The sequence below is a fragment of the Styela clava genome, chromosome 10, assembly GCF_964204865.1.
Source record: "Styela clava chromosome 10, kaStyClav1.hap1.2, whole genome shotgun sequence".
Taxonomy (NCBI): Eukaryota; Metazoa; Chordata; class Ascidiacea; order Stolidobranchia; family Styelidae; genus Styela; species Styela clava.
Window position 1 is genome coordinate 18,062,285 of NC_135259.1, and position 18,391 is coordinate 18,080,675.

At 36.1% G+C, this 18,391-nt stretch overlaps 1 protein-coding gene across 5 annotated transcripts in view; it reads right to left on the bottom strand.

The window, feature by feature from the left end:
• Nucleotides 1–10,878: 10,878 nt before the first annotated feature.
• The window catches only part of LOC120337759 (uncharacterized), a 78,086-nt gene continuing 70,573 nt past the window's right edge, over nucleotides 10,879–18,391 (bottom strand). For 2 of the 5 annotated variants that reach the window (XM_039405640.2, XM_039405638.2), the window contains exons 7-10: nucleotides 13,106–13,311; nucleotides 12,769–12,870; nucleotides 11,845–12,028; nucleotides 10,879–11,445 (exon numbers count right to left, since the gene is read on the bottom strand). In XM_039405640.2, coding sequence (XP_039261574.1) covers nucleotides 11,090–11,445; nucleotides 11,845–12,028; nucleotides 12,769–12,870; nucleotides 13,106–13,311 — 848 coding nt within the window. In that variant the 3' untranslated portion in view covers nucleotides 10,879–11,089. The remainder of the gene's footprint in view (nucleotides 11,446–11,844; nucleotides 12,029–12,768; nucleotides 12,871–13,105; nucleotides 13,312–18,391) is intronic. The other 3 variants (XM_039405639.2, XM_039405641.2, XM_039405642.2) reach the window with 3 other exon arrangements.

Genomic DNA, 18,391 nt, shown 5'->3' on the forward strand with positions numbered 1-18,391 from the left:
GTGAAATGAGGAAAAAAGTGAAGATTGAACCCTTTTTGTTCCCAATACAGATTTTTTAGTGACTTCATTTACTGTTTTTATCATTTATGAACTTGTTAATTAGCTAGACTTGGGTGAATTGATCAAAATTGTCACATAGTTTTTTTGGGTTAAATTGAGTTGGTGAAAAAAAAGTAAAGATTGAACTGCTTTTGTTCCCAATACAGATTTTTTTGGTGACTTCATTTACTGTTTTTATCATTCATAAACTTGTTAATTAGCTAGACTTGGGGGAATCAATCAAAATTGTCTCATAATTTTTTTGGGTTAAATTGAGTTGTGAAAAAAAAGTGAAGATTGAACTGCTTTTGTTCCCAATACAGATTTTTTAGTGACTTCATTTACTGTTTATATCATTTATGAACTTGTAAATTAGCTAGACTTGGGTGAATTGATCAAAATTGTTTCATAGTTTTTTTGGGTTAAATTGAGTTGGAATTCATTTCATAATAATGGTTTTTATAATGATTTTTCATGATAATGTTTATTTGCACAAAGATCTGACTTCATTCGATTCAAATATAAATATACTTTCCCGATGATTACATAATCTTTCTATGTATTATTTTCTCTATCTTGTCTTTGTTAACCTTCTTAAGAATTAGTGTGTTCTATATAAGAGGACTTCAAGACAAAGGGGTGAATGTGAACATTTCGAAAAAATTATTGTTCAAAAATATTATAATGGAATAGGTGATCTTTGAGCTGATATTTGAATAAAGTTTTAAATTTAGTTTAAAAATTGGAAATTATATTTTTTCCATTTTCTCAGAACAGCGTTATCAGAATTCGCCTCTTTGTGTTGAAGTCCTCAAATCAAATCGGACAGATTTGGTTTTTCAAAATTTTCAACTTTGTTATCACTGTAGCAAGAATAGCATTGTAATCACTTCATCATTTTTTGAACGCTATAAATCTAATGTAGCTAAGTACACAGGGAGGGACCTGTAATTGTCTGCATAATATGACGGAAACCCAGCTGGCAAAGCAATCATTTTATTAGGCCATGTTGAGTCGCTTGGTTTTTTTGGTAGAAAGCAGGGATTGCCAAAATCCAATCTAAATATATTATATTAGAAATAGTAAGTATTCGAATTCGGGAATAATATAGAATATTTTTTATTCGAAATTAAGTATTGTGAGCTGGAAACAAGCATACAATATCTCAACTGGTATTGAACAAGACTGAAAAACAATGATCTTCATATTTGGATCGTTTTTGATATGATCAACATGAAGATATAGTGATTGTAAATGTGATGCTAATTTAATGTGAATTAATTATTCTCATCTGGTGATTTTTTCGACTTGATTCCTCATTCAGGTTTTCATCCTCATTATATCAATAGCCCCGTGATCTTGTCTATTCGTCCAATTATCACAGTGAAATTCAAAGTCTCACCACTGTAGATTAAATTATATCACTTATGTAATTTTATTTCTGTATTTTTTTCTTGGCTAATGGAAAACATAATTTTACCTGATTCCAAACTCAAACACTCTTTGTCTTATGATATGAATATACAGAAAGGTCCAATGATTTAGGTATATTGGGCATTTTTCTTTAAATCAACTTTCCATCGTCTATCACAGGGGTGTGTAACCTTTTAATAAAGGAGGGTCGTATAAGAATAGCTGGGTAAAACCGAAGGTCGAACCGCATAGGCTTGCTTGCGGTGGCAGGCACACCAGTTTTGGTTATTGATCTCGTGACGTGCGTTGATAACTTTGCAAAAGCTTGGGTATACCCTTCGCAACGCAAAGGGATCTACCTTACTCGCACGTACAAGATAGAACTAAAGTAAAAACTCGAATCTCGGGCCTAGCACCATTCAAAATTTGTCTTCCCCGCGGGCCGCAAAATTTTTCTCTGTGGGCCGCTATTGGTCGCGGCAGCCGGCGCATCGTGCTGAGCGTGAGAAAGCAAGAAATCGAACCTCTTCTGATAACCCTGCCTTGTGTCGGCAGGTTCGAACCTCGTGGGGATAATTATGTGCCAGATGTAAAGCAGTACTCCTCACCGCGGTAAAGTGGTTTACGTAACCCCTGAGCGGCCTTCCTCCGCCGTCAAGTCCACGCATCTGAAATAAATACCTGCCCAACTAATCCGGTACCCGGCATGCGCCGGTAACGGGACGAGAGGTCGTGGCACGGCATATGATTAAGGTGGCTACGTGACAGTAAATTTGCCCGGAAACCTTCTGAAATGGAGTTGCGAACCCGCTGATATGGAGCAATAAATATTAACGGAAGCAAAGATTTAGGATTGAGACATATCTGGACTGTTCGCTGATTGCATTTAGGCTTTTGGTTGCACTGCGCAAGGAGGCCATTCATATTCTCCCCAGAGTGGAATATATATATAAATTAATATTTATGGCGTTTACAAAATTCATTTCAGTGCTTCAGCCGTTATCGAAGAATCTACGGGTTATGAAAAATGGAAGAAGGGCATTTGAATAATATGGACTAGTTTTCCATCGTTGTGCGTGCCTTGCAGTTTCGTACTGGCAAAGTGTTGGGCAAGAAAGTTGGAGAATTGTTGGAAACTGGACGCGATTGCTCTCAAAAGTTTCGAATTCTGTTGACACGTAAATTACTAAATATTATCGAACGTCCGTTATTATTAGCACATTATAATGACTAATCGACTGTAGCTACATCAATCAGTAATTTATTTTGCCACCATACGGAAAATTGTTTTTTTTAATTCAGCGCAAATTTGCTGTTTATTTGAAAAAAGATAATTTTTTAAGGTATATCGCAATTTTAAGTAGAAACATATAGGTAGATTACATACTGCAGCGACACTCTATAAATATCGTATACTGCAGTGATCGGCAACCACCGGGCCGCGGCCCGTCGCCATCGCGGAAAGGTTACTGCCGGTCCGAAGAGAGGTGACACAAAAATGGCTAATTCTATACTTCAAAATCCGGATAATCATAAAGTTAGCACATCGGGTTAAAAATATAGTCTGGGCAAAACAAACATCAAGCAATACCCAGATCAGAGTCAGAAGATTTACAGGCATTGTTACGTTTCCCAAAATCCTATTAATGTGAGACCTCGTTTTCAATATTGATAACTACAAAAACGAAATATCAAAGTAGTCTGGATGTAAGAAATGTCGACCATATCTCCAATATGGGAACAGTTAATGGCTAGCAAACAAATACAGATATTGCATTAAACAGCATCACTTTCGTTTATTAGTATATTGTAAACATAAATTTTCCAATGCGTATAATTTATTGCATAGGCTTAGTCCGTTTGTATAAAGGTGGTCCGCAAAAATTTTGGTCAGGCTTTGCTGGCCCGTCACTTGAAAAAGGTTGCCGACCACTGGTATACTGTATATTGAATTGTTAAATATCGCTGTCCTCCTAATATTTTTTTTTATTTGGTCTTTCGATTTTTTTCAACTTTATATGGACGACAGCTTGACTGTATAAAGTCGGGTGTACATTCTGGTTCAGCCATTCAATAATTACTTCTTACCGTGCTTCCACAAAAATCAGACCTAGCCTAAATTTAAAAAATGATTTTAATACAATCCCTTCCCTTAAAATGAGACATAGTCGATAGCGCGACTTTTTTTGACATATTTGATAGCAAGAAATTTCTCTTATACGTTTTAAATAATTAATAATCCATGTTTAGCTGTTATTTTAAATATAAAACGTTCAAGTTTCAACCTATCATCATGCCTAAGTGGAAAATCATCATATGATAGCAACCGAAAATACAACTTTCAATGGGAAAAGGTATTTGTGTCAGCACATTGCAAACTGTGCAAATCCACTATTGTGCCAAAAGTTTCTAATCTGTTAAATCATGGGGCTTTTGTACTTTGTAAAATTGTTGACTTTTTTGTGTCATGATCTGACTTTTTTTTTTATCACTGGGATCTGGCAACGCTGTATCGAGGTTTATTCATGCTGGGGTTGGGAGCAACAGTATCGTGCATAATTGGGACGTGTAACACTGTGAAGGAAGTGGCATATGAGCATGTGATCCTGATAGTATAGTGATGTTAATGGTCGATTACCATATCAACGGCGCTACCGGCATCTGAATACAAACCCAGGGCACTGGTTTATGGTGATACTACGGAATTGCAGGTACGGTATACATACAGTTACTTCGTTACCGTAAAGGTAAAAACTGTATCATATTAAACTGTATTCTCATCATTGCGGCATCGTTCTTTTATAAGCAGTGTACCTGGCTCAGCATTGGTAGTGTCCTGCACATAAAATTATGAATAGCTCGTCGAAATTATTGGCTTAGTAGACTACGTGCCGCACTGAATTTGATGTGGAGAGAGACTTATGGTACTGCATGTTGGTATGGTAGTAGCAGAACATGCACTCTGAACTGATCTCTTTTTGAAAATACTGTACAACATCTCGCGAAAACCAGCCTACGCTGAACCAACCATAGAGGTGGTGTGAATTGGTCTAGCATGGTTTCCAACCTTTTTCGTTAAATTCCGCATTTTATCTATTTTTTGGCTTACCATACGTCCCGGTTTAGCCGGGTAAGTCCCGATTTTGACAAGCTGTCCCGCCCGGTAGTCTTAAATGTCCCGATCGTACCGTATGACAGTCATAGCGATATTTTTATAATTAATATTAATACAAAATTGTTTTATTAATCAACGTAGGCAAATCATTTATCGTTGATTTGTCACTCATTCCAGAGTGAAAGAGAACTACTTTATTATATGTCATTTTTATTTTAACATATACGTTACTTTAAATTATTCTAAACGCTCAAAAAAAATTCACGTTATCCAATGAGTTGAATGTTACTAATATTCATATGAACTAAAGTATCACTAAGCCTCGGAATCGAACCAAGGCTTGCCCAATGTCCCGTTTTTTTGTCATATATATATGGGCCATTCTAAGCAAAAGTTGGATTTCATCAATTTTTAAAAAGTGCAGTAAAAGTAATTTTTTGTATTTTTTATATTAAAAGACGCTATTTGATTGAACTGCATTCATTTCATGAAAAAGTTAAAATTTCACCCAGGTTTTTGATGGTTTACACAAAATGGCCTAAAATGTAGAAATTTTGATTAATTGACATTTTTTGTGATGAATCGTAAATTCGTAACCAAAAGTGTTTAATTGTTTGGTACAGTTAATTCATTTAAAAAAGATGAGCTGAATTTAAGTTAATGAAGATTGGGTGGTTGCAATACTGTAGGACATGCCTGTGCCTATTTAACGATTTATTGTTAGAATTTTTTAAGAGATGATAGATATTGTTAGATTTTAAGAGAGGCCGCTGTTCAGAAGTGGAAAAATGTCCAGTAGTGTCACGTCCTGTAGAGTCACGTGCAATGTCCACATTATCGTCATGGATCTACAGTGTTACATTGCGTAACTTGAGTGGCACATATGCCATGGGGTTTCTTCAGTTACTTCACCAAAAATAATTGAGGTCTCCCGTTGTACCAGCACAAATATTTACAACACAATGAAATGTTACTGCATGGTGGATTTGCTGTGCTGTAGAGTCACGCTATATATATTAGGACATATTTTATATCCACTTATTATTTCTTGTGTGTAACTTTTGTGCAATTTTGTTCAAACCCCATAAAGCAACTGATTAGACAATGAAACGAAACATGGGGCAAAAAACATGTAAAAATATATTGCATCTACCAACATGCAAAATGTCTGGAATTGTCCTGTAGAGTCTCTTGGAATAGCCCATATATGGTAAGCCTCTATTGGAACTCTTTATTCCTCCATCAATATGCAAAAAAACTAAATATTTTGATTCTACTTAGCTACCGTGTTTCCCCGAAAATAAGAACCTACTCTAAAAATAAGACCTAGTCTGATTTTTAAAAGGGATTTTAATATAAGCCCTCCCCTTAAAATAAGACCTAGCCAAGAACGCGAAATTTTTGACCTGGTCGATAGCAAGAAATCTCTCCTACACGTTTTGAATGAATAATAATCTATGTTTTGCAGTTATTTTGAATAAAAACGTGTTATTTGTATGTAAATGGATATTGGTTTTCATATTTTGTATATTTAAAATCTCGTAATTCTCTACTTTGTAATTTTGTTTTTGATAAATCAAAATATAAGACATCCCCCGAAAATTATCCCCAGTGTTATTTTTCGGAAGAAAACTGAAAAAAGACCCACTTTTATTTGCGGGGAAACACGGTAGTATTATGCGCGGGTAGTACTCACGTTATTGTAGAGTTTAAGTAGTTAATTTGTGCTCAAATTAGCATTATAGTACCGCTAATAATAATAAAGAATATTACTAGTTGCACGACAGTGAGTACTAAGAAAGGTACCGCCTTGAGAAAGACAAAATTTACTTATCAGTAGGAATTTATCCCCAGTTAGACGTTCAATTTAGCAGCTCAAGAAACTCTAATCGCCGTTGGTAAAGTGGACGCGTTACTTATTTGTTGTTGTTTTTTCATTATAAAAAATTTAGCTTATCTTAATCGAGTTGCTGGTGACTTTGGGCGTTTTGAGATTCTGATTTGTGAATACTGTACAAATTTGATAGCGATGGATGTTTTCCCGAGCATCGATTTCCTTGTTTTTATTGCCGTATAACGAAGACCAATAAGAGAACAAACACGTAACGATTGCAATTTATGGAGCCTCTAACTAAGACATCTTTCGCCCAGACAGATATTTAAGCAGGGTCGTAAACATGGCCTCGATTTCGTGGTTTTACGTGTTATTTGCCAGTTTTCCGTTGTGTTTTAAAATTTTTTTTATATATCGAATAACTCAGTAGTCATTATGGCTTTCGAGGAGCTTTGGTTTAGTTGCAATACTACGACATTAGTCCGGAAAACGATGCGATAGACTAGGCTTAAATTAGATATCAACACCTCTGGCGGCACTTGGGTAAACATTTTTAATAAAAATGAAAGGTTTTAATTAACCATGTAAACCAGTTTGTAATCATCCTCAAAATAAGCATCAACAATTTTTCAATGGTTAAGTATAAGAAGAATTCTTTTGGGGTCCAAGATCGGGAGCACATCCATTACATTACCATTAGGATAAGATAAAGTTTGTTTTGTTTCAAAATAAGAAATTTATTATTTCTTGAAATTGACTGATTGAAATTTGATTTATCTTATAGTTCGTAACGTGTTACCAATTCAGCACATTTTTGTTCTAGTAATTCCATGTTTTTGTTATCCTAACTGGAACTGCCTGTACCATTACCTCTCGACGAAAGACACCATGATGTACCGTCGTACCTTGTGCATTGGTAGGACGCGACCCTACGATAAAGTAAGTTTATTTTGTTTTTCTTTAAAGTAGGTTATATCTTTTGTCGAATATGCCTAAGTAATTAATCGACATTATATTGTTTTCACGTTGTGAATTTTTACAAGATATGTATACTGCATTTCGCAAACCTCATTCTCCATATAAAAAGCTGTAGATGTGGCTTTACGCCATTGAGAACCAAACTGTCAAGTAAATAGATTATAGAGATGACATGGGCAAAGTACGGCCCGCGGGCCAAATCCGACCCGTTGGGTGATTTACTTTGGCCCGTTTTTTAACGTCTCCATAACGCTCTCTTAAGTTCTTTTTTGTTCATTGTTTACGCATTCTTGTGATGTAAATTAGTCTATCGTTCCCGGATGGTGTCTAATGATCTGTTGCTGCACCTAGTTTTTGAACCCTACCTGATAGATTGATAGCTAAATTATTACGTCACACTCACATGGCCCGCCAGTGAGCCAGTTTAAATGGGCAATATTTTTGGCCCCTGTTCCAAACACCTTGCCCACCCCTGTTATAGAGGGTTACATGCGCAAATACAATTAATTTGGCAAATGCACTTGTGAGTCAAAACAGATTCTTAGTAGAAGTTTAGGTGGGACTGTAATCAATCGGCCTATAGGTAGACAAATACACATTTTATTAAATTGCAACGCGTTTTATTCGCTTTTAAACATAACATTTATACAAAAGATTCAATGAAATATTGATCAATCGTAACGCACGCTAACACGATGCAAAGATATTGCTAAAGAATATATTTATTTGCATTATGATAAGCCATGCGCGACGCACTGACCAGATTTGACAGCAACACACAATTTGAAAATGAATATCGCGAATTCTGCATAAATATAACAGTCTGACAGAACAACACTTTATCATTAAAATAAAAGCCAAACATATACACTAAAAAAATTGTGTAAATTGTACTCGAATTATACTACTATTGTTTGATTGAAACGAGCCAACAAAACTAAGCAAAGACAAAAGCTAGTATTCTACGGAAACTTATTCTGAAATCTGAAAATATTTGTTTTTGCGCGTATGTGATCTATTCTGAAATGACGTCACCAAATTGTGACATCATTTGTTTAAATACGTATACTACTATATCTTAGTAACGTGCACTGTTTTTTTTAATGATCGCAGATGTGAATATGTGACGGTTTTATTTCTCGGTGAATCCTTTGAAAATGCAAATTGTCTGGATCAGAAAATTATGTTTCAGCGTCAATCTATGATGTCACAAATGTTATATAAATAAAATTATGATTCAACACTGACATATGTACCGTTCTGGATTTTCAGAATCAATTAAGAAATAAGTGATCGGAGGGAAACAAATCCAACAGATCACTATATATCAGAAGATTGGTTATTTTTAAAACGATCATTTGCACGATCTTGCACATATTAAGACAGGGGTATGGATTTTCGTTTAAACCAGTATACTCAATCAGATATGTCAAACACACTTTTGCTAAATCTGATACAGAATGAAGCTGATGAAGTCATAGTTTCATTCATACTTTATATCTTAAAATAACACAGTTTTGACAAAAGAGCGCTTTTTGGCTATGAAATAGACAGCACAACTAAAGTTGGGCTATACATGGCAATAAAGATCATCCACAATTTCAATTTTGTTATGAAGTCAGTTCTCAATATATCTTAACCAGGTTTGTTGTTTTTTAATCCGTTTTTTTTTATGGTATAGATAAATAACCTTTGCAATTTGAACAATTTTTAATGGACATTCCATATTTAAGTGTTCATTCCAAGAGCTGAGGAGTGATGAATATCATCATATGTTTTCCATCCTAGTGTATGTCATAGAAGTATAGCAAAAAGCGATTTTAGGAAAAAGAGATAGCACCGTAGGATTTGCCAGGTCTAAAAATATATCATTGTAATGACAATAGTTCTTTGCGCGCGATATTGGAACACACGTTTAATGAAAAATTGTCAAAAATGATGTTTTTTTCATATAAAAAAAAAAACACCGATTGTATGCAATGACATGGAATAAAACAATTAGAATGAAAAAAAATATGCGTTTAAAGATCGCTGCATCAAAAAAGAAGAAAATAGACCTAGTAATACAATTTGTAATATATATAAGGCGGCACTCTTATGACCCCTAGCGTTTGTTGTGGGCCTATTGAATTTGCCATAGTGTTGGGTCCGAAGTTTATTTTTTAATATTTGAAACATTTTCTGAAAATAGCATGCAATATTATTTTAATGCCGAAAATGATGCCACTATTCAATGAATTAAAATAATTCAATAGTTGAGATTTCAAGTGAATATGGTTAAAGATTTGTGAATAAATGAGAGCGCATACACTGGTATCAGAAATGTGGATTACGATTCCTTTGGCATCATATTCAAAAAATGTTTTCTCAACTTTCATGGAATAGGTAGTTAGAATCACAGTTCTAATCTTGAGACATTGCAAACGGCAAAATTTTGTTATCCCATCGTCGGAGTTAGAATTTTTGAACAAGGATTCGAAACTGCGATGCCATTTCAAATTTATGTTTTCTGGTGTTCAAATCAAAATTTTCAAACTAAACATTACAAACTGAAGTTGTTCAGGGCCATTCTATAATTCCGGTTTCTGAAAACGATTTGTTGCACCTGGAGTCAAGACCGGAGTAGGTTTTTGAATGACCCGAATTCGCATGCAACTACTACTACTCACTGCATCACTGGCACTAGCGAGATACTTCGTTATCCAAATTCAATATCTATAGTGTTATATAGAGCATAAAATGCTTTCTGGCATTCGCCGTGAAACACTTTTTTGTTAATATGGAATAGATCGAACGTTCTTCACATTTTTAAAATTACTAGCGTCTTTTCAAAAAAGAAATAAGCACTGAAAAAAATAAAATAAAAATCTGCTAACATTAAAAGTAAAAAGCCCAAAGCATAAGCGAAATATTCTAATAGAATAATACGAGCAATTTTTTTTTTTTTTTCAAAAAATGGCACCTTTTTCATAAAATTTTAAAATGCATTGCTAGATATCACACATTTGACGTCAGCATTTTTGCTTATGACGTTAATAATGCTAAACACAATTTGAATTATGAACGTTCGAAGCTTCCATTCTGACGTAACAAACTGGAATCCATTCGAAGAATGATTTTATTGTGGCGTCATCAATGGGCTTTGAAATCGCATGTATATCATTGTGGAATATACTTGACGTCATATATTGATGACATCACAAAAAGTCAAATGCATCTAGGTATTGCGGCAATATTGTAATTATCTCCTGCAGTAATATGTGCGAATAATAAAAATGCTGTGTTATAGTATACTAAGTAGCGACGGTATGATAATGGAAACGGTAAGTGAGAATTTTCCGGAGAATATGGAACTTTTTTAGGACTCGTTTTACGGTAAGATAGCATAAATATAAATTTTATGGGTTTTGTATTTTTATCAGCGGGTTGGCTTTCAGCATTCATTTTGGCGATTGCACATTATGATAATTTTTGAACTTTAATATTGGCAAATTAGTAGTATCCTTTTTATTATTTTTTAAGTATTTTAACTTGTTTTAAATTTTCCGGAGTTAGTTTTATAGTTGCTTAGCAACTCTTTGCAATTATTTCAGTGACCATTGTCAGTCCGGGCTTGCAGCTAGGAGTTGTCACATGGCTGTGTAGGCATCAGCTGGAAGCAGGTGGTACTCGAGCGCCATCTAGCGTTAATGTCTTCGTAGTATTCTCCCCTAGTAAGGACGCCAGACTTCATCCGCGAGAACATCGTTGTGGTTTACACCTCCACGAGAGCCGTGTTGTTGTACACCATGAGCATCCCTTTGACGAGCAGCGTTTTCAGCAGCGGCTATCATTGCTGCAGCCTCCTTCACATCCCAGTTGCGCCCATGGATGCCGGCTGCCACGAGCAAATCGACCGAATTGTCATGGGATCTTGTTCTATGATTTTGTAGGTCGCGCCCTCCTGGAGAGAGCGTTCCCGATATATCGGTTTCACTACCTACTGACGACGCCCCCGCTCTTGTCCTTCCCATATTGTTTGGGGGTGAATGCGTATCGCTTGATCCACCACTGCTGTTCCCCGCGCCTGAATTAAACAAAACGAGTTGAAAACTTCTAGTATGCTTATTTTAATGAGGTGCCTTTGTTTTGATTAAAAATGTTCAGAAGCAGAAATTCTAAATTAGACAGCTACGATTTCTTCAATTTTCACCGCGCTGGTTATAAAGTCAATACAATATCGTTTATAAAGGATTAGCATCGAATTCATTCCATAGCTCTCTCTCAGCTCCTAGAATACTGTTTTATATTTGAAAGTTGCTTAAATTTTATAAAACTAATCACTATCTTCATTTAACGTGTCTGGTGCTCAAACCACAGACAGAATAAAAATGAAACTTCTTTAAAACTATTAACATCGTTTCCTTGATAAATACACTATCTCTTCTATCAAATATATTATTTTCAAACGACATCAAGCTCACACCTGCATTTCCAGTATTATACGACGGTGGATTCATGTATCCAGATACTCCCGATAAGTAGGGGGCCGAAGCTAGGGGATTCCCCGTTTGCAACATTCCATCGTACCCCGAAAATCCACCAGTACCAGGATAAACTAGCCTGTGATCGCCAAAAGGTGCGTTTCCGAACCTGCCCTCTAAATGCACCTGAGAAAATAAAACGGAATTCAGTTTATTACATCACGGTCTCGCAAATTAATAAGAAATATAGAATAACAGGCGCATGTTCACTAAACGACGTAAGTACTTCTATTTGGCGTCGCACAACCATTTTTGCATATGTTATACCTAACCCACCTGGCTACGTCATCCAAAGATCACGTCACTACGACCTCACAATTACGTTAAAGAGCTTGCCAAAGTAGAGGTACGATCGCCCGAAATGACATCTTCGCCAACGATAACGAACTCACTAACGTCAAAGATCTCTATCATATCGGGATCGTTACGAAGAGAAAACGGGAGAAATTAGATTACTCCATTTCGGTTGATTGTCTGCGCGTTTTGGATGACAGTTAGTATCAGATTCAGAGCATAGTTTGGTGGGCCTTATGACATTACTGTGACGACAAGTGACGTAATTTTTCAATGACGTAGTCAGGTGGGAGTTAGGAATAACATGGTTGTGCCACGCCAACTAGAAGTTCTCAACGTCGTGTTGTAAACATGGCCCGAATAATGTTTTAACAACATTCCGAAGATCGTGCAAACCCCCCGAATCCCACAACTGACGCAATGTCAATGTATTACTGAAAAATATATTTGATGGATAATTTCTATGAAATGAGATGTATATATTAAATATACTGATGATTACGAGACAATTTACATTACATTGATTTAGAAAAAAGACTCGGGTACACGGCGTAACAAAATATTTGACTAACCTCCGAAAATCTTATAGTCAATGAATCGTTTCCATGACGGGCACCGCCTAGTGACCCATTGGATGATAGGCTATGTGTTACGCCGCGACCAGAGTCTTGTCTCTGTATTATACAAAATTTACACGTAAATTTACGTAATCAAGAAATGACGTCATATTTGGTCGTGTAAGGTTTTTTGTTTTATATCTGTCTTCAATTTTTACTGTTTGAATATTTTAGAACGTTATTACCATCATACACCAGAACAATATCTGATTATAAGTAACCCCAAGTTATGTTGATTCTTTGTGTTTTTTGTGTGTGACATGCGTCTCATACGAACAACCATACATATTACCTTTACCATGTTTAATCCGCCAGGTGGGGTTGTAGTGCCGGCTCCGGTGCTTGTAGCTCCGCCCATTCCGGAAGACGTAACACTTGCGGCTTGTGCCCGAATCGCCGCTGCCGTAGCATGTGGTGATGCCAGATACGGTGAAAACCTTGTTGCATTTGGATATGCCGCCCATCCGCCTGGAGAATGTCCGACCATTCTTGATGGGTCTGAAAAGAAATATAAAACTTTATAATTTTTTGTGGATAAGACTCAGCAAACTCTGAGGGGGCAGCTGACTCCGATTACCTCATGGTCGTATCTCTTCCCCAGTCTATACCGAATTAACTTGTATATTATGTATATATTGTATTCTGAGCGCTCCGGACCAAGATGACGCACAACCTGAACAACCCTAACCTGGTACACATACTATGTTCAGGTTGTGCGCCATTTTGGTACAAATACTTCGGGAGCACCGTATTTTTTACCATTGCTTGTTTTTCTGCTTGACAAAACAATAAATCTCTCTCTCTCTCTCTCTCTATTCTGAGACAAGTGCAAGATCTTTTGAGTCAAAGAGTCGAAGGACCTTCTGGAAGAATTCGGCTATCATTTACACTAACTATATTGTATCATGCTTCTTACACAAGCCTAGAGGGGTTCACTCCGTATAAAAGTAGCCCCCATAATTGCTAACTGTGCTCTGTTTAATAATATTTTATTCAATCGAACTCAATTACGATTATTTTGATCATTCGGTATGTGGTAAAATAATATTCGCGCCATATCGCCGCAATACAACCAAATTAGCTCATGTCACATATCAAGGTTTTGTAAAAATTGCAAATTTGTGAATCATAGATATGCACAAGCAAACCTAAAAACGGCAATAAGGCAGTACATAAAGGTACAGCTCTGGAACCCAGTCAAAAATGGCCCCTGGTCCACATAGGGTTTTGTTTTTTATCAATTCTAACAAGCAGCGGCGCGCGTTTTAAATCAATTTTTATTGTATTTTTTATTGAAATACCCCTTGCATCGCCGTAAAACTACAAAATGTTGCGTTCTGGCAGCCGCACGCGCTGTCGGAATAATAATTTCAAAAATGTAAGAAATGATTTTCACTTTCGTCGCGTAACTTTATCGCCAAGTTAGTACCTACACCGAAGTTGTAAGATTTTAACAGAAATGTTTATGTGGCATATCAGGGTACGCTTGAGTAAAAAAGGCAAGAAAAATCATGTAATATAGCACACGGGCCTACTACAATCCAAAAGTAGTTGGCGCATAAATTCGGCAAAACGAAAGCGTTAATACAATACTGGGGAATTTACTTAGATCGACAGTAACCTACGCAGGGTCGGATATAAACGATGAGACACCCTAGGGGCCTAAGCTATGCTAATTGTGACGCCCCACAGTAACAATGACGTCACAACCAAACCTAATGTAAACAATTCCATTTATTCAGACATACTTCATTTTTCAATCTTCTAAATGGTAAATATTTGGAACAAGAATTGTTATTCTGAATAAAAAATATGAGATCTATAAAAATTCAAACTGGCATTATACTGGAACACGACTTTACATTTTAAAAACGATATAATATGTATAATAGTTCAAAGTTGATAGTTGAGGCCCTCGAGATTTGAGGCTTCAGTCTACCTTTCTAATGGTATATCCGCTGACAATGTGCAAGAGGATTGTTGAACTCCTAGCCGTTGCAGGGTGGTTCACGTAATGGCTTATCGGTTGCGTCTTTCTCCGCCGACCACGTTTGCGGAAGCTTTGCGTTACAGATTGAGACGACGTGTAGTCATCGATATTTGTGGCGTTAGGAAGGGTTTATTGCAAATAAGAAAAGTTTTTACATCCATTTTTTCGTTTCAGTTTAAACCAATTCAATACAACAAAAAAATCAAATAATAGAGCCATTTTAAACAAAACAGGCAAAAAAAGAAGCGTGACTTAAAACAATTGTTTTAAAACAATTATTTTTGAACAAATCCCGAGTCCACAATGGCAGAAGATACATTTTTGAAAACTGTGATTACTTTGGTTTTACTGGGGCGATTTATTGAATGCGATGTATCGCTAAACATTGCTTCTGATAATGGAATTCTCCTCACCTAACTGGCAGCTACATTGTTTAAGACTGTCCGTATTTAATCTTAATATAAAAAAATCCATGGATCATCGAAACACGATTCTAAATTTTACTCTGATTCTGGGCAATCTGTTTTGATAAAGTGAGACTACAATTAGGGGCGTTTCAGAAATCCATGTACCAATAAGAAGGTAACTAATTTCGTTCGCCTGCTTTACATCAAGTTGTATAAATGGACTAAAACCTGCGGTCAGGTATATTCATTTGTCTAACACATACAGTCCCCCAACTCGTAATAGAACTAAAATAAGGAAAATCAGAGAAAATTATGGCCTAACCCTAACCTGGTACACATACTACAGGCGTATCCAATTAAGACTATATTGCTCAAAATACAATTTCTATGATATGAACCTTTAGCTTTTATATTCAGTATACTAGGGTATTGTTACAAATGGAATCAAATATTTGCATAACTCTTACAATGCATGTATAGTTCTTCGCGGCGACGAAACGCAAGCGTATCAGCGTTCGTTGGTGTCAAATAGGAAGCAAATCTAGATAAGGCTACTTAATCATGTTCAGCGTGTTTGTCCGGAGGATAACCGATAATATTGAATGGGTCGATCATGATGTTTTGTGTATAAGGTGCCCCCCACAAAAACCTTCAACAAAAAACAAATAAAAATAATAAAGTTATTATTACTTTTGCGAACTTCTGTTTGTGTATGATTGAATCCAGAAGTTTCAGTAATCTAAGAGGCTTTGCACAAAAGATATGTTTTCTCTAAAATACCCTTCACTCTAGAATACCTTCCATCCGCTGGTAAAACTATAAGTTGTTTCGCTGTTTTTTCTTGAAACATTTAGTTTTTAAACCTTAAAAGTTTCATATCTATCCTAAACCAAAGGTTATCGTAGATTCGTGAGCCATAGTTCGAATCTAGTATCCGCACAAATGGACTGCTACACTTTTTCAGTAGTAAAATATCCTAAGTTTGAAGATAATTTAAGCAATTTTAATAATGTATACGTATCCACCACATATTTGATCGACGACTATTTCGTTAGCCAATGTTTTATCACTTGGCAGTTGTAACCCTTACGCAAGAAAAATGTTTGCAGGTCGCCAAAGTTTGTAAAAGGTCATAGGGCTGTGTTTATAATAGTGATAAAAGGTTTGGGTAGCGTCATAGTATATTATTTGGCCTTCGTTGCCCGTAATACACCCAAACGTATCTAGTTTTATTGCAGTTTCTTGACGCGATCGCCTTTTTAAAGAGTGCACATAAATTTTGACATTTTTATGTTTAGTGAACGCGTGGCACCTTTCATCCAGTTCTCAATTAATGCTTTATCTGTTTGGGTATATAGTGCTTAATTTATTAGATCCATCGAAATTCCAGTTTCGTTTTGTAATTATTTGAAAAAAAAATGGAGTTTCATTTTTTCATATAGTTCCATTAAAGCTCTAACGCACGCCATGTCGAGACTATAACATGTCCCGGTGGTGCTAAAACTGCAATAAAGGAATAGTACATTCACCTACACTTCAAATGGTATGATATCTGCGAAAAGTGAAAGTTGTTAAATATTTAAATATATCCAAGCACGTAGATAGTACGGAGAATATCAAAAATGTTGTTTTTTAAAATGCAAGAGTGTGAATTATGGTAATATCTGTTAACCCAAGAAAACCGTATAATACTCAAATTGTACGCTCTTATTGTCATAGCGAAGTTCGTCTGTCGCCGACGGCAATAAATCTTCTTTAAATTTAAGAAACAAAGAAACGGAGAGCAATACGTGCGCATGTGTTAAAAACAAACAAAGGAGTCTTTGCCGTAGACTCCGTTCGCACGAGGGCACACCCAATTTGTCTAGTTTCTGACGCGAAGACCGATATACACGTGATGGTATGCGTCGCGGAAGAACAGCTCTTCCTTTACTGCCACGTTCAAGTTGAAGAGATTAACCCTTTTATGGTTAATATTAACCCTCAACCCACCTCAGTTGTAGCGCATAGTCGTTGAAATGGCTAACGATTGTGGTTTGCGAATGCACAGTTTCCTTTATCGTCGACCATACCGCCGTGATTCACGAGTTCTTGTAGTAAATCATCGCCTTGCAGTGTGTATATTTGTAACTTTAGGAACTTACACCTAAAAAACCACTATATATTTCATAATTCATAAAGCCCCCCCACTAGTTGCAACAAAAATTTCAAATACCTACGTGCAACCACTTGTTAATAATACTATATTTTCATTGCATTGGGAGTCTTTCTTAGCGTTGTCATACGTGAAACGAGGATGAAACTGCGGTACCGGTCCCGCAAAATTAGTTCCGGTTAAAGTGGGTCGTAATGTAGGCTTGCCGGTAGACGCCATTTTGTACAGCAAGGGGTAATATTGCAAACATTTATAAAAATAAACGCTATTTGTGATTAAGTAGTCCACACCGTGAAAATTCAGGATGGTAAACTAAAAAATAGCGTGAAGTATCGTAGTGATAAAAGCATCCTGCCCTTTGTATTCCGAAACGATGGACGAGAAGAATATGAGTGGAGAGTCTGCCAACCTGTCTGTCTATTACTCTAATATCCTGATCAGAGAATATAGTACTCCCGTTGTGTGTGTACCAGGTTAGAGTTAGGCCATAATTTTATTCCGATTTTCCTTATTCTCGTTCCATTACGAAGTCCCTTTACACAACTTGATATAAAGTAGGCGAACAAAATTAGTTACCTCCATTTTCGTACACACATTTCTGGAGCGCCGAGAATAATGTGCGAGGATAGTCAAACGCTAAATGTAATCTTTCACCATAATCACTAATTCCATACAAAATGAAACTTCAAAAAAGTCAAATGAAGAAGTCAAATTCACAACTCGTAACTCCGCGCTATGACGACTTTAAACGGATCTCCTAATAACCCTACATTTGCACTCAAATTGAATCACACTTTTTTACCACTCTACATGTGAGTGGTAAACAATGACTTTACTCTGAGTTGCTTACTTGCTTTGCTGATTGAAACGTCAGACTCGGTGGGCGATCACAATGTTTCTCTCAAACGAAGTTCATTCATAAGAAAATAAAAATAATATATTCAAGAAGGCCTTCCGTCTGTCATCAATATGTACTTGTGTTGAAATGAGAAAAAAAAAACGAATTTATTAACTTGAAAATGACGA